Raw genomic sequence first — 21,691 nt, 5'->3', positions numbered from 1 at the left:
ACACAACTCAAACAGTATTAATCCAGGTTTTCAATGTCTTTATTCAATCAAAGTCAAACAACAGACATTTTATTATTACTTGTTTATTCCTCCTTGTCGTAGAATTTGTTTGCTGTTCATTATTTTGAGTCACAGCATGAAAGTGAATATGGTGCAGTGATTCCATGTAGCACAGCACAAATAACTTAAAAAACCCAAACAACAACAACAACAGAAACATCACCAATGTCACTACACCAACTCTTTATTTTTTTCTTCCTACAACGCATGAGAAAAAATGAATGTGTGCTCTTCAGATTAACCACAGAGAAAAGGGGGGGAGATCAGTGAGATGGAGGGAGTAGAGGAGCGATAGGGAGAAAACAGACTGAAGGGAGAAGGGAGGGGCAGGGACGTGGGTGTGGACAGAGCGAAGCTCAGGCCACTTCCTCTTCGCCTTCCTCCTCGAACTCGCCCTCCTCTGCGGTGGCGTCCTGGTACTGCTGGTACTCGGACACCAGGTCGTTCATGTTGCTCTCGGCCTCGGTGAACTCCATCTCGTCCATGCCCTCGCCGGTGTACCAGTGCAGGAAGGCCTTGCGCCGGAACATGGCGGTGAACTGCTCCGAGATGCGCTTGAACAGCTCCTGGATGGCGGTGCTGTTGCCGATGAAGGTGGCGGCCATCTTGAGGCCACGCGGCGGGATGTCGCAGACGGCGGTCTTGACGTTGTTGGGGATCCACTCCACGAAGTAGCTGCTGTTCTTGTTCTGCACGTTCAGCATCTGCTCGTCCACCTCCTTCATGGACATGCGCCCGCGGAACACGGCGGCCACTGTCAGGTAGCGCCCGTGGCGCGGGTCGCACGCCGCCATCATGTTCTTGGCGTCGAACATCTGCTGGGTGAGCTCGGGCACGGAGAGGGCGCGGTACTGCTGGCTCCCCCTGCTGGTGAGGGGGGCGAAGCCGGGCATGAAGAAGTGCAGGCGGGGGAAGGGCACCATGTTGACGGCCAGTTTGCGCAGGTCGGCGTTGAGCTGGCCGGGGAAGCGCAGGCAGGTGGTGACTCCACTCATGGTGGCGGACACCAGGTGGTTGAGGTCTCCGTAGGTAGGGGTGGTGAGCTTGAGCGTGCGGAAGCAGATGTCGTAGAGCGCCTCGTTGTCGATGCAGTAGGTCTCGTCTGTGTTCTCCACTAGCTGGTGGACAGAGAGGGTGGCGTTGTAGGGCTCCACCACCGTGTCGGACACCTTCGGGGAGGGTACCACGCTGAAGGTGTTCATGATGCGGTCGGGGTACTCCTCCCGGATCTTGCTGATGAGCAGGGTGCCCATGCCGGAGCCCGTGCCCCCGCCCAGGGAGTGGGTGAGCTGGAAGCCCTGCAGGCAGTCGCAGCTCTCAGCCTCCTTCCTCACCACGTCCAGGACTGAATCCACCAGCTCCGCCCCCTCCGTGTAGTGGCCCTTCGCCCAGTTGTTGCCGGCGCCACTCTGGCCTGTACATGACATCAGTATGAATAGGACGACATAAATGTGATTCAGAGAGTGGTCATTGGTCAGCATGACTTCAGAATAAATCAGAGTGGTCATTGGTCAGCACAGTGCAGGGATAATCAAATCTGGCCCACGAGGCCAGTAGTGCTGCTGGTTTTCATTCCTCCCCTCCAATCAGGGACTGATTTAAACCTGACGCACCAGCTGAGTGTAATCTCCGGTCACATCATTGGCCTATGGATTATCATACAGAATAGAAAAACAGAAGCACTACTAACCTGGAAGGTCAGATTTGAGTATCCCTAGCATGGAGGACTGTACAAAACATACAAAAGCCTAGCCTGGTTTTTTCTTCTTTCGGCTGCTCTGATCAAGCTGTTTGGACGTACTTAATGCTCCTTGTAAATCACTCTGGATAAGAACATTTGTGTAATGGACGCAATGTAAGGTAATGCAATTAGGGACTCAGAGATGTGTTGCCTTCGTGTGTAATTGGTGGAACGCATGGCCACTCACCAAACACAAAGTTGTCGGGTCTGAAGATCTGTCCGAAGGGCCCGGAGCGGACTGAGTCCATGGTGCCGGGCTCCAGGTCCACCAGGATGGCCCGGGGAACAAACTTCCCACCTGGAAATGCCAATAATATTCAATTACATACATGAGTGTGTGTGTGTGTGTGTCTGCACATGCGTGTGCATGTGTGTGCGTGTGTGTGTATGCCTGTGTGGGTGAATGTGTATGTAAATCACCCTTGTGCAATCTTTATATTATGCATGCACCCCATGTCTACAGGGTCAAAAATTACCCACCCTCATTATCCCCCAATGATTGAATTTTAAACCCAAAATATATTTTTCATGTAGAAACAACCTGTCACTCATGAACAAATCAGCGAATAGTCCACAGTGATTGCATTTATTCTGTCTATACCACTCATTTTTACAAAAAAAAAACACACAATTGACTTTTCTTGCTGTAATAGACGTGTGATGCTTAACTTTGATTATGAATTTATTTGTATGGGTGCACTGTCTAATTAAAAAAAATATTATTACTTCAAAAGTGTAAAAAATTGATTCCATTCAGTTTTTCGTTCTTCAGAAAGAGACCAATAGCTTACAAAATTACAAAACAAGATTTCAATGTATTTTACTGAAAGGTAACATAAGAAATAACATTCTTAAACTTTGTTATTATTTTACAAGGCAATAGAGTGCCCAGCGCTTGGCTGCGTGTTTCTCCACTCGGCGCATGGGCGACAGTACGCGAGCCTGCAAGCGTGCTCTCTGCAGATGTACTTCCCGCACTTGCAGCACGTGGTGTTTGTTTTACAGCCCTTCTTCGTTGGGCAGAAATGGCACCTCCTGCGTTTGCCTCCCCCGGCTAAAGCGGCTGCAGACGGGACCTCGGGCGCATTGGGGCCAGGTTCCACCCCCCTGGACGGCTCTCGCGAGGGCCGCCGGAGCGGCCGTGCGTGGGAGGTGCCCCCTTCTTTGTATTTGGGGGGTCACAAGCTCCCTTCCCAGCTGGTCCAAAAACGCCCTCTTCTTATTCCGCTTGCCGGCCATCCAGGTAGGGTTGAGCTTGTTCCAGATGACGACGGCGTTGTGGGAGGACACGTCGATGACGTTGTAGAAGATGACCAGGGGCCAGCGGGCGGTCACCCGCTTACAGCTGTAAATTCCAGAGGCTTTTCCCAGATTGACCACTCCTCCTTTGCTACGGTTGTAGTCCATGACGACGGCTGGCTTCCTGTCCTCGCCGTCACCGACCTCAGTGTCCTTGTGCAGGGTGCTCAGGAGGACCACGCTCCTGTTCCTCTTCGGGCAGTAAGAAACAAGAGTGGCGGAGGGGGTGAAGGCAAACTTGGAGGAGAAGACCTCGCGGCCCTTTGTCACCAGGACCACGGTAGGGAGCTCGGGCTTGTTCTTTCTAACCTCGTCCACCATGGTCATCTTCCTCTTCAGGAGCTCCTGGCCGAGTTCGTTTGAGGTGAAGAAACTGTCGCACGTAATATTGCGCCCCCTCAGACCTTCAGTCGTGTCTAGCAGGATACGCACGCCTCCATTCTTCTCCAGAGCTCCACTGGCAGCCTTCCTAGTGTTCACTTGCATGTTCCACACGTAGCTGGATTTGGCGACACAGAGGGTCCGTATCTTGATTCCGTACTTTCCCGGCTTGCTGGGAATATACTGCCGGAAAGGACAGCAACCTTCAGACAAATGAAAAGAGAGATATTTCCTTTTTTATCAGTGTCACAGAACATAATCGGCCAAATGGTGAGTATGTTCAACAGTGACGTGCACTTCACGGTACAGACGGGGAAATTGTAATTTTACCTCTGAACAGAACCAGCTGCTCGCCCACGGTCACTTCAGGCCCAGGGTTGTAAAGGCAAGGTAGACGCTCCGCCCACTTCTCCCAGACGTTCCGGATTGGCGCCAGTTTGTCTGGGACACGCCCCGCCCGTCTGAACTCATGGCTGTCAAATCTGATCATTCTCGAGAGAGTGTGAAAGGACTTCAGAGGCACGGTAGCATGAAAAATGGCTCTTCCAGTTTGGGCATCCCAAAGGTTGGACGTAGGTTCACCTCTGGACCGGCTAAGATCAGCAGCCCCACGTAGGCACGCAGGTCAATCTCGTCCATTGTCTTCCAGTTTTCTCCACACTCCGGTCTGTGTGTAAGCATTGCTTTCAAGCGAAAACTCACGCTTTGTGTCCGATTCATTTTGATGCAGTAAAATACTGTGTGTGTATGTGTGTGTGTGTGGTTTTGTGTTCTCACCTGTGGCCTCATTGTAGTACACGCTGATCCTGTCCAGCTGCAAGTCACTGTCACCGTGGTATGTCCCCGTGGGGTCGATGCCATGCTCGTCACTAATCACCTCCCAGAACTGAGAGAGAGAGAGAGAGAGAGAGAGAGAGAGAGAGAGAGAGAGACGTGTTGTAATATCTTAACTTCATATTTGTAAGGATGAGCAGGGTTCCTGGGTAATTTATTTGCTATCCAGACTGTACCTGCTCCCTTGGATTCCTAGGTTTGGGGTGTCACTAAAGGTGCGATCGCCACGGGGTGTCAGCAAGAACACCAACAACAAGGATTCCGACTCTTTCAACTTTATTACGACTGCAGTCCAGGAAATGCAGACAGGTGGAGGTGGGCAGTGATGTGGGGGATGAGGTATGATGAGGTGTGGTCCTAAAGGGGAGGGGTTACATATTCAGTGACATAAATGAACAGTAAATTATAAACTAGTTACTATGTACAACTGTTTGAACATTTGACTGCATAACTACTATTTGCCACAATAGAGTCTACAGCAATAGACGGACATCTTGGTAGACTCAGTGAACAGATATAGCAGCCATCTTGAGAGTCCACCTAGCTATACTTGCAGCGGGCAGCCATGTTGAGGCCGACCCACTGGCATACTATCAGTTGCCTTTACAATGCCTCTCAACACTCATACAACAATAGCCATTAGCTAGCATGAACTGACATTTAAGCATAATGCAATTGCCGTTAGCAATGGTAAATTGTTAAGACACAAAACAGCTAGCATAGTAAACAAACACTAATAAACACACATTTAAAGCGTGCAGATAACAGTTACTGCAGGGCGGTCCTACCATTAGTCATATAAAAAATATTCTAACATGCAGGCAATACTATATACAATATACATTAATTAGTATAATAAGCTGTCCCTCACCTTAAACAAACGTCCAGGCACTTACTTTGGGCATGCAGGCACACTTATCTCAAGGCCATTTCTTATCTGCCAGATAAGAATTTCCCCTCTGTCCTCTCAGTCTAGAATCCAGAACCACTAACTGTTTGGGGAGGGGTTGAGGTTGACCATAAACAATTGTGCATGATGCCGTGTTTTGATTAGTGGGAGCCTACAATGGTCAGTCGCAGGGCAATGCACCTCCCCAATCACCTTGTTGTAGTGTCTGAGGGGGCAGACCCAAAGGGTTAGCCTGATGTTTAACACAAGGCAGGGGGTGAGAGGTGGGCAACCGGAAGCAGTCAAACCAGTTCCGTCTGGTGATAACAGCACACACCTTGAGGAATGTGGCTTCCAACCCCTGGTCCTACTGGCCTTTCATACAATATAATTCATTCCATATTTTTAATCACACACACACACACAAACACACTATGATAAATCCACAAGATCTCATGCACACATACAATATATGTGAAGTCTTTCTTATTTATGCTTATTATAATATATCTATTTTCATACTGTTTTGGTCAGGAAAAGAGAGTCATTCTGAAAGGAAGTGCGAAAGAGCGGGGGTGGGGTGGGGTACCAAGAAGACAGTGGATAGCAAACCTCAAAACATTAGTGTTCGATTCCAAATGTGATCGTTAATATTCAATCGAGCAAAATATGTATGCGATCATTGTCCTTTATTTATCAGCTGTCAACGGATTTAGTGAAATAATGCTGCACGGATTTAAAACATTTTGACTGAAACGGGTCGCCTCTGAGCTGCCATTTTCACGAATCCCCTCCCATTACCACTGGGTCTCACGGAAAACGTCCACCCAGGCCCTCACAAACAATGCCGACGCGGGTAAAATACACTATTCGACGATCCCAACGTCAGTATGTTAATGGGTTATAGCGGCTGACAATAATTCACTAGGCTACCTGTGAAATATAACGATTCATGTGATTACGTAATTCTCAGCACATACCCCGTGTTCTTTGAATTCGCGTCCCCCTCTATTGGTGCTGAGAAAATACTGTCATAAATGAATGAAATATAATTAAGCAAGACGAGAATGAATCGCAACATAACTGTACAAGCGAATATACTATCGGCACCCATCATGTTCAGGTTCTGAAAACAATTATCTACAAGCTACTATTTCTGGATGGATGTATTCATTCTTTGAACGTACAACTACCCATAAACGGCGCCCCTCTAAACCCTTCTTCTTTGCTTTATCTTATTTTACCTTGGCTCCGATCTGATTTCCACATTGTCCGGCTTGCAGGTGGACTATTTCGCGCATTTTGATGGTGGAAGCTAGGGCGAGCGGGTTTAGAATTAAAAAAGGTTCTGTGATAGCTCGGTCTGCTCCTGATGCCGGATCACGACGTCTGCCGTTTCAGCTGATGTGCTCGTAGTATGCTGCAGAATTACGTCATCCCCACGACAACGAAGGACCGGAGACAAGAGTTGGACGAGCTCTTAGCCAGAATAATGTGACAGGCATTTCAAAACTCTGGATTGAATAATTTGAAGAAAAAAAAACAGTGTTGACGGGGTATTTAGCAGTGTGCTGAAAGTGGAATGAGGTGTCAGTCGTATTTTGGACAGTCAAGGGTTTGCCGAGATGACGACACAGACCATCTACTCTGGTACAGCATTCCTTAGCATACACCATCTGCACCTGCGCGAATCCAGCGGCACAAAGAGACGTATTCACAGAATGCGTAAAATTCTCTTGGAACTGAAACGATGAATGGATTGTTCGTGTGACCCGAAAGCACGTCACTGTCAGTTGCGTTCTAATTGTGTACGAACACAATGATCTCTTGGTACCGCCCTTAATAACGCCTTATGTTGGTCAAAATCCCGTCACTGTATACCATCCATGTTCCATAAACATAAACACCTTGTCATCTACGAGTTTACAGTTGTACCAATAACATGTTGCCCAGTCAAAATCGTACCATACAGTATTTGGTACAATAGGCTACGCTGCTATTGTTCGCGTGAATATGAATAATGTCTATTCAGTAAAGAACTTGATAGCTGCTTCTAAATGCGCGTGTTTCCAAGCATGCGGTTTTTTATCAGTAATTCTAATTTGTTAGTTCCCTGTTTTAGAAGCATAACTTCAGTACTTTCAGGATATAATACAATATTAAGTCTGTGAGCCTTACTATATCCCAATCATGCCCATATCTCCCCCAGTTGCGGGTTCTCCGAAGAGACGTGTAAGGGTTTAATTTTTAGTATGCTGGGGAGAGAGACATTCAATATTCAGACTCATGCAAGTGTATGCACCTGTAAATGTACTTAAAATTTTGCACATATGAATACATTGGTAACTTTATTTTATTCCTTTGCATGTGTTCATGCATCATTTGTATTCCCGAGTAGCTGTTTTAGGCTGGGCCTTTGTTCTATAGGAAAGATATATCGCATTACAGACATTTAGCAGACGCTCTTATCCAGAGCAACTAATATCCAATTAAACAGCTGGATAAGGTTAAATACCTTGCTCAAGGGTACAACAGCAGTGTCCGACCAGGGAATCAAACCTACGACCTTTAGGTTACAAGACCAACTGCTTAGCCATTATACTACACTGCCGCTGTGTGTGTGTGCAGCTGGTAACTAGACTAACATCTATGATGTAAAATATATAAATAAATACAAACGCATATGTCTAACAGTTTATGCTGGATAACATAGTTATCAACCCCATTTTATAGCAATGTCCAAGTGCCATAATTCAGCAAAAAAATAAAAAAATAAATTTTGCTGAAATTTCAACCGCCCTAGTTAACCAATGTTTTCATACATCGAGTAACCATTTATTAACTTAGAACTCAATGCATAGGACTCCCAGCCTTTCCAATGGTGCTGGGTGGAGAATCAGATGTTAAAAATAAAAAAAACGTTCGACCCGCAGTACTCTGCTCCAGCTGAAACTCTTTATTGGAAAATGTTTAAAGCATAAAAACGGACAACGTTTCGACTGCCATAGGCCTTTGTCAGGTCTCACAGTGGAAGGTGACACTGTACGAATATATCCAGTTCCCTCCAAAAGTAGGGGAACAGTAGAGTCAAATGTGTTATTTAGCTATATACTTAAGGCATTTAGATCTGAGATCAAAAGATGAATATGGGACCAAAGGACAGACAATCAACTTTCATTTCATGGTATTTACATGGTATTTACATGCACATATGTTTTACCACTATAAAGAAACAGACGTTTTTATGTTGAGTCCCCCCCAGCTGTCCAAAAGTAAAGTCTAATATTTGGCTGCATAGCCCTTAAGTGCAATAACACCAGCGAGTCTGTAGGGCAATTCACAGAAGTCTGCCTCTCATCAGACCCCAAAAGAATACAGACTGTTTACTATGCTGACAGGGAGCCAGCAAGTGAGTTTAAGTGACAGTGCCCAGTTGCAAAACATTCGATTGGATCAGCATTATATAAAACTTACAGTAGGCTCTCCATAATACAGTGAAATCACGTTTTGTATTGTTGGAAAGCTGATGTCATGGGGGACTAGTTGGTGTCTCAGCTATAAAGGCTAACCCATTGTAACATGCTTATCAAGATAGCGTAAGCAGTACCGTTGTACTGTTTTGACATGATTGTGTCTTTATTTGATGGCTTGGGATTTTTCCTTGTATATCTAAAGAGAGAAGTGTAATGGTTTGGGGAGGAACCAATTATTAAAGAATGCACCCCCTCCTGTCCACAACCACAACTACAAGTAGTGATAGCCACGGGAAGAAAAGACAGGATGAAATAAGCGTTTGGGACCCCAAAATCAGGGGTGGGACCCTGCATGAAACCTCATTCACCCATCACCACAGTGTATGATAACCCCCCCCCCCCAAAAAAAAAAATCTTAAATGGATCCCTTTCAGCCACTAGATGGCAGGGTAGTACAGTGTATAGGCAGGGAGGGCAGCCGCACTGAATACTGAATCGAATTTTAAAAGCGCGTCTGTTCCCCAGCTCTGCACACGGCGCATCAACTGAAGCACAAATCTTGCCAGACCAGGAGCCTTTTCCACAGAGCGGGATTACTGAGTTAGCTGGATGACCACGCTGAGTAAAACAGCTCTTTTTACTTCAGTCCCTGTTCCAGATCTGGGATGGTTCCCGGTTTTACACAGCGCAGTCATCCAGCTAGCGCAGTAATCCAACTGTGCTGAACAGGCGCCAAGGGCCTGTGTCATGAGGCAGGATTCTCAGGAACGGCCACCTGGTGGTGCCCACTGCCCTTCAGCCTTATCTTGCCCACAATGTCCAATGGAATGGCCCACATGAGCAAATAAGGGGGGGGAGGATGACGGCAGCAATAGACAAAGAATGGTACGCACCAGGTTTTTCACAAATTGCCAGCCGACATTATGATTACTGCCTAATTTGCCAACAACACAACATAGGAAAAGCACAGGAAAAACCACACCAGCTGCACACCCTTCACCTTGGGGTTCATTTAGTAAACATTCAAATAGATTTTGATCCAGATGCCAAAATGTTGTGGTGATGTGTATGTTGTATTTTTTTTACGTGTTTTCCAAATGAGTTGAAAAGCCTTTCCCCTGCAAGAAGGCAGATGCAAAAACTGTCTGAAGTCATTTGCAGGTTTGGAATTCCTGGTAGTATCAGAAGTGACTGGAGCACTCACTTCACGAGGAAAAAAGGTGAAAGAACTCTGTACTGCGCCTCTGCGAACATTAAAAAGAATCTCCACTGCCCGCACCAATCAAAATTTGCAGCAGATGTGGGACAAAAGAATGGGATTCTAAAGAGTGAACTGGCCAAAATCTGCGCGGAGACAAAGTTGAAATGGCCGGATGCATTACCAGTCGCGCTAACGAGTACGAGGGTAACCCTAGGCTGTGAGCATATGCACGGCCCACATGATGTTCTCACAGGGCACCTTTTTTTGTAGTGTTTGTGTGACTGTCATTGGTCTTGTGAAAAGTGTCAATCATGGGAGGTGGTTCCTTCATTACAGTTCCCCCTAGGAGAACTCCTGCTTTTTCATGTACACCCATTAAGTCCTGAAACATGCCAATTTCTACAAAAATGGCAGTTTTTTACGAGGGGTGATTCAAATGTACAATTTCCTGAAGATCAGACCACATTTAACAAGTAATTAAAGCAGAAATCCAGGTAATTTCAAAGGGTTCACTAACCTTTTCTTACAACTATATGTGAACATGATAGTTATAGCAATGTCACAAACAGCCATCATGTCTTATACAATAGAAACAATAAAACGACTGTTCATGTTCCGAGAGAAAATACTTTCATGTTACAGCTGAAGGTGAACAAATTGTATGGGAGTCACTGTCTTTAATGAGCACACATAATTAACGGTATTGGTCAATACAGAAAGACAGAGACAGACAGGCAGAAAAGAATACAGGTAGATAGGTGAAAGGTGCTGAAACAAATTTCCATCGGTTACCTGTAGAAAAGCACCTGTGCTTTGCGGTGCTCTTTGTTTTGTTTTTATTTAAATGAGTTTGTCTGGTGTTATAGCTCACCTGTTCCAGGTGTTCATGCTGGACAGCTATAAAGAGCACAGCACACAGGAATCAATCCCCGTGTGCCATTAGACCAGCTAAGGGGCTACTTTGAGGAGCCGTCCTCACTCTGGTAAGAAATGCAGCTTGGGGCTATTTACAATGCTCACTGGTATACTGTGTGTCTGTTTCCACACACTGTCACACCCAGTATGTGTTTGTTTGTGTGTGTGTTTGTGAGAGAGAGAGAAAGAGAGTGTACATGTTCATAAGAGAGAGAGAGTGTGTGCATGTGTGAGAGAAAGAGTGTACACGTGTGTGCATGTGTATGTGTGTGTGTGTGAGGGAGAGAGTGTACACATGTGCGTAAGAGAGAGAGCGTTTGTGCATGCGTGTGTTTGTGTACATGCTTGCATGTGTGCGCATGTGTTTGCATGTGTTTGTTTGTTTGCGTGTGTGTATGTTCTGCATGCATTTGTGTGTGTAAGTTGGCTAAGTCTAGTGTTCTGTGTTCAGCAGCAGCAGCTGGTTGATTGTGAGGGCCGCTAGTTGAAAAGCTAATGTTGGTCATGCACATTGGGTGAAGATTGGCTCTGCGGGCTGTTTGCATGCTGGGTGACAGAGCTTTGAATGCAGGTTACCTCAGTCTTGACCTCCAGATTTGAATCCCAGATGGTGTCTGTGTGTGTGTGTGTGCATCTTAGGGAGTGAGTTGTAAAGAGGGGTGGGTGCATGAGTTGGCAGTGAGTATAATGAAAGTATGATTGCATTTTATATATTGTGCAATACATTAAATTATCATTAACCTTGAAAAATGGGTATGGAATTGATTTAAAGTAAAGGGGGAGTAATTATGAAAATTATTTTTTTTTTTAAACATGTTAAGAAAAATAGTTGGGTGGACATTCAAGAACCATTCCCAAGAACTATATCCTACCTGAAGCACATTTTACATTTTTGATTTGATTTAGGTACCCAAACTGGTTTGGCTGACTTGACTGGTTGACTGCCCTTGAGAAATAATCTTTCATACAAACACATATCACATTATCCATCTATCCATTATCAAACCCGTTTATTATCCAGTCGGGGGCTGGAGCCTATCCCAGCATGCATAGGGCCAAAGGCACACACCCTAGACAGGGCACCAATTCAGCACAGGTCACCAATCCATCACATCCATTCGCTCACACATTCATACCTTCGAGCAATTTAGAATCTCCAATTAGTCAAACCTGCATGTCTTTGGGCACAGGGAGAACATGCAAACTCCACACAGAGAGGTCCAGGCCTGCTATCCACTTCACCACCGTGCTGCTCCATAGTCCCATTGTAAAATGGATAATTGATTTATCATTTATTTTAGTGGGAGAAAGTGCAGACTGACACTTTTTTCTGGTTTAACACACTTTAAATGTGTTTTTTTCTTATTTTTTTTTAAATCAGAGGTTGTTTTGTACAACAGACGTCCTTGTGTGTGAAGCACCACCATGCGTGTGGACATCAACCGCCTCTACGCAAACCCCTCCCTCCTCTCCAACAGCTCCGCCTACGACCCCTCCCACCTCGCGGGCAACTCTTCCCACGGCTCCGCCCACGGCGAGCCCGAATGCCCCGAGCCGGCGGCCGGCTTCCTGTTCTGGATCGCCGTGGAGATCCTCACCGTGGTCCTGGGCCTCCCGGCCAACCTGAGGGTCCTGTGGGCCCTGCTGAATAGCCAGGTGGACGCCTCCACCTCCAACGTGTTCACGGGCAGCCTGGCGGCCCTGGACGTGGTCTACCTGGCCATGGTGCCCGCCCACGTGGCCAACCACCTGCTGCTGGGGGACGCGGGCCTGCAGCGCTCGCTGCTCTTCTTCTTCGGGCTGAACGAGATCGGCAGCCCGCTGCTCCTGTCCTGCGTGTGCCTGGACCGCTACGCGGCCGTGCTCCACCCCGTGGCCTTCATGCGCTACCGCCACGCGCGCTACCGCGCGGGCTGCGCCGCCGCCGTCTGGGCGCTCACGCTGGGCTACTCGGCCTACGTCGCCGGCGTGGACTTCCGCCACAACGACTGCATCTTCATCGCCCTCTTCATGGCCGCCTTCGTCGTCCTCATCTTCTGCAACCTGTCCATCCTGCGGGCGCTGCGCCGCTCGGGCCCGGCCGGCGACGAGGTCCACCCCGTCAAGCGCAAGGCCTTCCGCACCGTCCTCGCCGTCTTCGCCGTCGTGCTGGTCAGCTACCTGCCCGCCGTCGCCGTCTACCCCTACGAGCACATCCTGCCCGAGGAGGCGTTCGAGTGCTACATCTACCCCGTCTGCTACTCCTTCATCACCCTCAGGGCCTGCCTGCAGCCCCTCCTCTTCCTCTTCCGAGCCGGCAAACTTCCCTGCCAGACGGGCCCGGGTCAGGTGATCTGCTGCTCCTCCAGCAGCGACTGAGTAAATATTTGATGAATACATTAAACGCGTAGTTGCGAACCTGAAGAGGTGACAGTGAACAGGTGTTGTTCACACCCTCCATTTTTATTAAACTGAACCATTTACAGAATGCAATGTAGTCCGTCTCTTTTATGTGCAGTTTGCAAACAAAAGAGCCACTAATATCGTTCGTCCTTATGTTGCTATTTAATATGTATGGTTAATTATTTTTGCATTTTTCAATGTTTCATTCTAACAGCTAAGTCTATAATGTGCTCTTGAATGCTTGCGGCAAGTTCAACTGGAAGCATACCTTGTAAACCATGCCCAATTTGACGTCCAGACTCGTGTTCAATATTTACTTTCAGCCATGTTATCATTTTCATTTTTGACTATTTGTTTAAATGCATGCAGTCAGACAGTATATTTTGAATAACATTGCTCAGTGAAACATTTTTCGTGTAATGCCCCTGAAGAAAAATGTATGAAATTCAATTACTCACTTTATTGATCAACAAAGTCACAATGTTAGACAATCTTAGGAGAGACGTAACTGGAAGTAATACATTCAGATTAGTAAATTAAATCAATACCGTTTTACCAATAATGTGATAGTTACATTCTAACTGTGTCAAAGGTACTTCTGTTTCTTGTCCTCAATCATAGAAATATGAAAGTTTATATTTAAGTCCATCTTTAAGTTTGCATTGCTGATATATTCGGTCAGATGCTATGAATAAGAGTACAGGTGTAAAATGAAGACAGGATTCTTTTTCAGTACTTCAGTATTGTACTGTAGATATTATTCATGAACTATTTTAATAGTAATGTTAAACAGAAATCAGTCACAAACAAAAACGTTGAGCTAATGTGCCAGGGTCTGGCCAACTGGAAATAAAGTGTAAATAAATATATCATTACACCATTCATCAAAATGCAGATTTAAATCAGCATTGTTTAGCTAGACACATTGCAAGAACAATTTATCTGTCTTTCTTCTGTGACAGGACATGTATGCCTGTGTCTATTACTCAAATATGAAAAATAAAACTATGAAACATGAATTCAACTTCTTTTTTTTGATGTGAAACTAATCTCTGAAAACCGAATGGAACAGTATATTACTTTAACATGCTCTGGCAGGAAGGGAGGAATATTGCTGCACTATGACAGAGAGAAAGGCGAAGGCTGACCTTGAAAAAAATATCTAAACCTTTACAATACAGAAGAACCAACTATTTAGCTGTTTTTCACATGCTGGTTACCACTTGAAAATCATGACGAACCTTTTAGTGATTTATATGAATTATTTAGCTTCAGTTAAGTCCACAGACATGCAAACAACTGCTCCATACCCCTCAGGATGGCCGAACCCTTGGTATGGTTGTTTCTACTAGAAACAAGCCACATGATGAAATGAGCATTCAAGGCAACTATCTTGACTGTCCAGGCCTGTTGCACCACACAGGCACAGAATGTCTGCCATTTTGGACTCTGTTGGTTGAGTGGAATGGTTTTCGTTTTCTCTTTGAAGGAGAATATGTGGGTGAGAGGTCAAGCTTTCCATGTAGGGTGTAAAACCAGGAAAAGTGGCAGATGGGCACAAGCTGTGCACTGTCATCCTGGAAAAATGGTCACATGATTCTTGCGTTCTTGATATAGCTGGAGTAAGAAATCCTGGATACTGGAGATTCTTTTTGAGGCCAGAGTCTGTTTTCTATTTTTATAGTAAATATTCCTCATAGACATTTATCTCTGTATGTCTCTCACTTTCTGTCTCTCTCTCTCCCTCTCTCTCTCTCTTGCTCTCTCTCGTTTCAATATTCTAACTGCCCTGCCAGTTACTGTGTCACATACAAAGTGAATGAGATTATAGACATCCTGCTTTCAATATCTAGGGTGTTTAGGGTGTACAAGCAGATAAGAAACCTTCAATTGCAGTTTTAACCTGTGGAGATATGGTGGTGTGTGTGTGTGCGTGTGCGAGCATGTGAGTGTGTGTGTGCGGGTGCTTCAATGTGGGAGAGAGTGTATGTGTGTGTGTGTGTGTGTGTGTGAGTGTGTGTGCCAGTGTAAGTGTGTGTGTGAGCATGTGTGTGTGCATGTGTGTATGCATGTGTGTGTGTGTGTGTGTGTGTGCCAGTGTAAGTGTGGTTGCTGTGTGCATGTGTTTGTGTGTGTGTGTGTGAGAGAGAGTGTGTAGGTGTGTGTGTGTGAGTGTGTGAGAGAGAGAGTGTGTAGGTGTGTGTGTGTGTGTATGTATCACCTGTACAGGGCCCACAGCAGGATGATTGAGAGCAGAAAGGTGAGGAGCAGAAAGGCGTAGATGCGGAAGCAGAGCCGGTCCAGCGCCTCCATCAGGCAGAGTGAGTCACTGCGCTGTGCTTGTCTCTGGGTCAGAGTCCGCAGCTCCTCGCTCACCTCCTCCAGCTCGTCCGCCAGAGCATGGAGCATGCAGCCACACCCACAGCCCGTGGCCACGCCCATCCAACGCCCGTCCAACGCCGCCCCCCTCCGGCCCAGCCCGTAGGAGTGCTGAAGACCTGATAAACACATGCACACATATGCTCACACACACACACACACACAAGCACAGACATGCACACATATGCTCACACACACACACACACAAGCACAGACATGCACACATGTGCGCACATACGCACATACACACACACACACACGCACAGACACACACACACACACACACACGCACGCACACACACAAACACCCACGTTCATACAGAATGCACCCAGACACACATGCCCATTCACACACAAACACACACACACAGGCGGTTTCCTGGTAAATCACAAACGCCAGGTTGGTTTCTCCAGTAACTGACAATATTCACGTGCGTGCAAATATTAATAGAGCTTGTGTGTTTAGTGATCTGTGTGTGTGTGTGTGTGTGTGTATATTTGTGTATGTGTGTATGTGTGTGTGTGTGTGTGTGTGTGTGTGCTCTTGAGACTCCGTGCACAGTTACCGCTACCTTTCCTAGCTCTCCTGCTGTCGGCCCTCTGGCCCAGCAGAGTGCTCTGCGGGACGTCCCGGCAGAGGAGGGTAGCCAGGCGCTGGATCAGAGAGGAGCGCTGCAGGACGTCGGGCTGACCCAAGGCCAGGAGCAGGACAGACTCGGCCATACTGAGGCACAGGAAAACCAGGCTCACCACCAGGTAAAGCCCTGAGGACGGACAGAGCCTTCAGAAGTCATGCTGCACCTGCATGTACTGCAGTCTAACACCCGTGAGTGCTATTCCAATGCGAGATCACAAACATGATTAGAATGCTCTTAACTGAACATTCTAATGCGGATGCAACATTCTCTACTGGAGATTGAAAGCAATGAACACTGACACTCACACCTATGTGCATAACACAATTATCCAATAAGTCGTGCTTACTCAAACCTGAATGTATTTCTATTTGTGTTAATGTATCTCTCTCTTCTTCAACTTTCCATCTCTCCCATCTATTACTCTGTCTCTGTCCCTCTCTCCCTTCCTTCTTCCCTCGCTCCCATTATTTATGTCTTCATCCCTTCCTCTTCTCTCCCTCATCCCTCCCCTCTCTCTCTCACCCATCACGGGTGTGTAGTCCCGGAAAGGGGGCAGCAGGTCGGGCAGCAGCAGCAGGAAGACCACGTAGCCGAAGAGCAGGGTGACCTTGAAGGGGATCCGCTCTGAGCTCTCCACGGGGATGGCGAAGCCCGCCAGGTCGATCAGCAGCACCAGGGCGCTGGGCACCATCAGGTTCACCACGTAGTACAGAGAGTAGCGACCAAGCTCCACCTGCAGGGGGAGCCAGAGAGACATTGATACTTCTTAATGTTCATAAGTTATGATGAATTGACATTTGTTGCTTCATTAATTAACTTCATCTAACAATCATTAGTTTATTTTTTGCATGTATTTGTTAGGTGTTTAATTGCTTATAATTCATGACATTATGCTGTACTTCATGTACATTGAAATATGTTTTGTAAAGCTTTGGTAACACATATACTGAAATATGTCATGCCAATAAAGCATTCTGAATTGAATTAAGAGAGAGAGAGGAAGAGAGAAAAGGGGAGGCAGGAAGAGAGACAGAAAAAGAGAGGAGGGGGAGGGGTGGGAGTTATATGGGTGATTACTATAGATTTCATTTACAGTACATTTACTGTACAAATATAAACTGCTTTGTGCCAAGTGCTTCAGCAACTAAGGGACGAGATACACATGAGCGGTGTGTGATGAGGAAAATTGCCTTCCTAGGTAATCATTAGTCTGTGGTAATGGACAGTGATAATGGATTTGTGTCAGCGTATGTGCATACTGAGTCACTGTGTTGCACACACACGTGTTCACATTGCTCTGTGCCAGCCAGACCTGTGCCAGTTACATATTTGAAATGCTTTAAATCTGTAGATCCCAGTAAAACAAATACATGGAAACTCTGGCAGATCCACTTAAATCTGTTACAAGCTTACAGTCACTGTAATATGAAAGAAGAATTAGCAATCCTAACTGCAATCTCAATCGTAACAGGCTGTGAATTGTTCTTTGAGACTTTTAAAGTCTACCAAGGGGGTGATTTATTTACCCTCTCAAGTGCTCTATATTGTCAGAAATAACAACGCAGCTATTGTTTGCCGTTGTTGGTGATGTTGCACTATTGTATTCCTGTGAGTAGCACCAATCCTCCCCACTTTTGTAAATTGCCCTGGATAAGACTGTCAATTGAGTGGGTGTAATGTAATGTAATGTATTATAATTCAGGCCCTGAGGAATAAATGTGACCTTTTATCTTCCCAGGACTTTTAGTCGATCAGATAAACTAACGTTTCCATTTTCTGTAATGTCCTTGGTAACAGATGTGTCCTTTAGAAAAAGATGTAGTTTATAGCTGCTTAAATTGTACACTGACTGACTAAAGCAGCTGGGTCCTCACTGCTGAATGTGTGGAGGTCTGGTCTCAGAAATGAAGCTGTTTATGGAAAATGAGAGGACAAATGCAACAAGCCAAAGGAAAGTACTTTCTCTGTTTGTTTTTGAGCCTTTGCTCTATTCTGTGTAGTCGTGTCACATGACCATCCCTGATAGCGTTTCGGCACACTTAATGGCTTTCTTCTCTTCTCTACATGGTAGCTCTGACAGTGTGTGTGTGTGCGTGTGTGTGTGCATATGGGGTTAGGGTTGAGTACCTGGTAGCTCTGACTGTGTGTGCATATGGAGTTAGGGTTGAGTACCTGGTAGCTCTGACTGTGTGTGCATATGGAGTTAGGGTTGAGTACCTGGTAGCTCTGACTGTGTGTGTATATGGGGTTAGGGTTGAGTACCTGGTAGCTCTGACTGTGTGTGCATATGGAGTTAGGGTTGAGTACCTGGTAGCTCTGACTGTGTGTGTATATGGGGTTAGGGTTGAGTACCTGGTAGCTCTGACTGTGTGTGTATATGGGGTTAGGGTTGAGTACCTGGTAGCTCTGACTGTGTGTGTATATGGGGTTAGGGTTGAGTACCTGGTAGCTCTGACTGTGTGTGTATATGGGGTTAGGGTTGAGTACCTGGTAGGTGATGCGGGAGAAGTGCTGCTCTCCCTGTAGTTCTGTGAAGGCTCGGGATTGCACAGACAGGAGCTTCCACTCCCCATGCAGTGTGAAGCCATTGGTCCTGGGCACAAAGTCTGTAGCCGTCTCCTCCACCAACAGCACATCCTGTACTATAGCACACACACACATACACACACAACACAAACACACACTGTGCACACACAGACACCTGCACGCACACCAGACACACACCCGAACAACACACCATGCACACACACACACAGACACACGCACACAAACAAACAAAAAGTCATGGTTTTGCAGCTTTGTTCAGGTTGTGTGTCTGTTGTGTGGGTGTGTACCTGTGTGCAGATTGTGTAGGTGTGTATCTGTGTGCAGGGTGGGCTGGTGTGTACCTGTGTGCTGGGTCTGAAGGCAGTCACACCTGTGCTTACCTGCGTGCAGGTAGGAGCCAAGGGTGATGTTGCAGGTCTGCTTGTCGAAGGGGAAGAGGAACAGGGACAGGCCGCAGTGCAGGCGGAGCTGCACCAGCTCCGAGCGTCTAACCCACCCCGAGGAGCTCACTGACACAAAGGGGTCTGCCTGCTGCCTGCTCTCACTCACCCTGTCTTGCAGACATGACATGACGTCAAGGACTTGACGGGGGGACAAGACACGTCTCCTTGGCTACGGTTGAGGAGCAGAGTTGTGTAAGACTGTGTGGCTGAGCCGGAGAGGGGCGGGACTTACGCTTCACGGACAAAGAGGTCAGGGGTCCACACCTGGGATGCGGGCAGAGTGAAATGGGACAGCCCATCGTAGGAGGATGGGTCCCAGGACAGAAACTCATCCCTCCATCTCTGAGAGAGAGAGAGAGAAACAGAGAAACAAGCAGAAGCAGAAACAAACACAGAGAGATGAATACAGAGGCAGTACATAATTACACGCGAAACTGCCCTTTCCCCTGTAAGAATGCACACATGGTGTCCATGGTGTCACCGTGCAAACTGTCCAAACACTACAGTGTTTGACACAGAAATTCATTACCAGAGGTCGTCTACATTTGATTTTGTTTAAAAAATGCAACTAATATGTCTTATTCTTATGTAAACAATTACACTTGTTTGTCTTGAAACTATTTTCCCTTGATTTTCCGTTTTTCATTCAGTTTGCAATGCCATAATGCCTTTCCTGTATTCATCAGCCAGCTCAATCTCCGCGACAGGGCTTCGGCCTGCCAAGTCAGGAGAGAGCAGTCAGTATTTATTTGGGCTCCGGTGCATTTCAGCGGGAACTCATAATGCAGGGAGACTCTGCTTTGTCATGGAGATTTGGCAGGACATTTTTGGCGGCTCTGCGGCTCGTCAGTGAGGGAGCGAGAACGGGGAGACGTCACCTGTCCGATGACAACGTGCAATTCCACTTCCTCTTCTTTTTCATTCTGCCAAGAGATGGATAGAAAGAGAACGAGGGATAGAGAGAGAGAGAGAGAGAGGGATAGAGGGGGTTTTGCGTGTGCTTTCCAATGCTGCTCTAATAATACTCTCAGTAGAGCACTGCTGAACTGAATTGAACTCGCCTGAATTTAACTGAACTGAATTACCCTTTCTTACACCCCTCTACTGCAACTCTGAAGTAAATTTATTCCAATATAAGATTAAAGGGAGGTACAGCCGCCAACCACACACAACGAAACATGGTCACAGCTCATACACCGCAGTCCTTTTCAGTAGACACACAGACTGCACCCCCCAATTTAGTTCCCAACCTTTCACCATCATGGAATTTGTAATATGTAAACACAAACATAGAGACACTCATTCTTAGCTCACATGCTAAACTGATTGATTTTATATTTGTTCTGCCAAATGAGACAGATGGCCAATTTAGCTGGTTGAAGAAACAAAAGAAATCACAAAAGAAATCATGATTTACGCTGTATCTGTGTGGTCAAGAATACTTTTGAAATCTCAGGTTTAAAGCCCGTCACCTCTGTCAGACACCATTGGAGACGGAGAAACAGAAACGAAGAGGAGCGCTCTTTCGTACTTCTGATGCTTCAGCGAGTGACATGGCAGGACATAGGTTAGGAAGCGGGGCGTGCAACTCTGAGGTTGCAGACTTGATTCCCAGCTGGGGCCCTGCCATTGTACATCTGAGCAAGCCACAGAACCTGACTTGCTTCAGTAAAATATCCCGCTCTCTAAATGGATTATATGTGAAAAGATTGTAAGCTGCGTGCGTATCTCTAGATAAGAGCATCCGCTAAATGTTGTAAAGCTGCAATGGAAATGTTGTAAATGTTGTAAAATGCTGTAAAGTTGAAATTAAAATGTTAATGTACAACCCTGGTTCAGATCCAGCCACACGGAGAGAATAAGCATTGTCAGAGTACGTTAGAAATAGAAGAAAACAACCCTTGCCAAATGGAGGATGAACGAATGAAAGCAGTCCGGAAGCTGAGAGTGAGGTCAGAGGTCAACGGTGAGAGGTGTGGGGCTCACCACGTCCAGCACGGCGAGCAGCTGCAGGTCTGTGTGCGCCTGCAGGGCCCGGTCCCAGGACTGCACCGGCCGAACCCAGGGGGAGGAGCGCTGGGTCAGGTTCTGGATGAAGGAGTCCAGGTCTGACCCAGCGACCAACAGGGCTGCAGAGAGAGAGAGCACAGTTATACACAACAAAGCACAGTTACACACAACAAAGCACAGTTACACACAACAAAGCGCAGTTATACACAACAAAGCACAGTTACACACAATAATGGACAGTTACACACAACAAAGCACAGTTACACACAGCAAAGCACAGTTACACACAGCAAAGCACAGTTACACACAACAACGCACGGTTACACACAACAATGGACAGTTACACACAACAAAGCACAGTTACACACATCAAAGCACAGTTACACACAACAAAGCGCAGTTACACACAACAAAGCACAATTACACACAACATAGCAGTTACACACAAAATAGCAGTTACACACAACAAAACTGAGTTACAAACAACAAAGCGCAGTCA

At 46.4% G+C, this 21,691-nt stretch overlaps 3 protein-coding genes across 5 annotated transcripts; 1 reads left to right on the top strand and 2 right to left on the bottom strand.

The window, feature by feature from the left end:
* Window positions 1-17: 17 nt before the first annotated feature.
* On the bottom strand, window positions 18-6,695 carry LOC135248652 (tubulin beta chain). Of its 3 annotated transcripts, none has more exons than XM_064323473.1 (5): window positions 6,449-6,694; window positions 4,492-4,672; window positions 4,259-4,367; window positions 1,989-2,099; window positions 18-1,474 (listed from the first exon to the last, which is right to left on the bottom strand). In XM_064323473.1, exons 4-5 carry the CDS (start codon window positions 2,047-2,049, stop codon window positions 417-419), a joined length of 1,119 nt encoding a protein of 372 aa, XP_064179543.1. In that variant the 5' UTR covers window positions 2,050-2,099; window positions 4,259-4,367; window positions 4,492-4,672; window positions 6,449-6,694; the 3' UTR covers window positions 18-416. The 3 variants fall into 3 exon arrangements, with proteins under 3 accessions (XP_064179543.1, XP_064179544.1, XP_064179542.1); XM_064323474.1 differs by lacking the exon at window positions 6,449-6,694 and adding an exon at window positions 5,187-6,396; XM_064323472.1 differs by lacking the exon at window positions 4,492-4,672 and having other exon boundaries at window positions 6,449-6,695.
* Window positions 2,114-4,252, bottom strand: LOC135248653 (piggyBac transposable element-derived protein 4-like). Its single transcript, XM_064323476.1, has 2 exons — window positions 3,812-4,252; window positions 2,114-3,684 (listed from the first exon to the last, which is right to left on the bottom strand). The coding sequence occupies exons 1-2, from the start codon at window positions 3,969-3,971 to the stop codon at window positions 2,801-2,803; spliced, it is 1,044 nt and encodes a 347-aa protein (XP_064179546.1). The 5' UTR covers window positions 3,972-4,252; the 3' UTR covers window positions 2,114-2,800.
* Window positions 6,696-12,218: 5,523 nt separating the features above from the next.
* LOC135248587 (P2Y purinoceptor 6-like) lies at window positions 12,219-13,151 on the top strand. Its single transcript, XM_064323395.1, has one exon. It carries the CDS (start codon window positions 12,219-12,221, stop codon window positions 13,149-13,151), a length of 933 nt encoding a protein of 310 aa, XP_064179465.1.
* Window positions 13,152-21,691: the final 8,540 nt, after the last annotated feature.

Source organism: Anguilla rostrata, chromosome 2 (genome assembly GCF_018555375.3).
Source record: "Anguilla rostrata isolate EN2019 chromosome 2, ASM1855537v3, whole genome shotgun sequence".
Classification (NCBI taxonomy): domain Eukaryota; kingdom Metazoa; phylum Chordata; class Actinopteri; order Anguilliformes; family Anguillidae; genus Anguilla; species Anguilla rostrata.
This window is presented reverse-complemented; position numbering and strand designations above follow the sequence as displayed.

Bases quoted from the DNA above. Each gene is read 5' to 3' on its own strand.
- LOC135248653 (XM_064323476.1), bottom strand. From the start codon at position 3,971: ATGATCAGATTTGACAGCCATGAGTTCAGACGGGCGGGGCGTGTCCCA. The intron at 3,685-3,811 runs GTAAAATTACAA...ATTTGTCTGAAG, and splicing joins GCAGCTGGTTCTGTTCAGAG to GTTGCTGTCCTTTCCGGCAG.
- LOC135248652 (XM_064323472.1), bottom strand. From the start codon at position 6,505: ATGCGCGAAATAGTCCACCTGCAAGCCGGACAATGTGGAAATCAGATC. The intron at 4,368-6,448 runs GTAAAATAAGAT...TCTCTCTCTCAG, and splicing joins GAAATCAGATCGGAGCCAAG to TTCTGGGAGGTGATTAGTGA. The intron at 1,475-1,988 runs GTGAGTGGCCAT...TGTCATGTACAG, and splicing joins ACCCGACAACTTTGTGTTTG to GCCAGAGTGGCGCCGGCAAC.
- LOC135248587 (XM_064323395.1), top strand. From the start codon at position 12,219: ATGCGTGTGGACATCAACCGCCTCTACGCAAACCCCTCCCTCCTCTCC.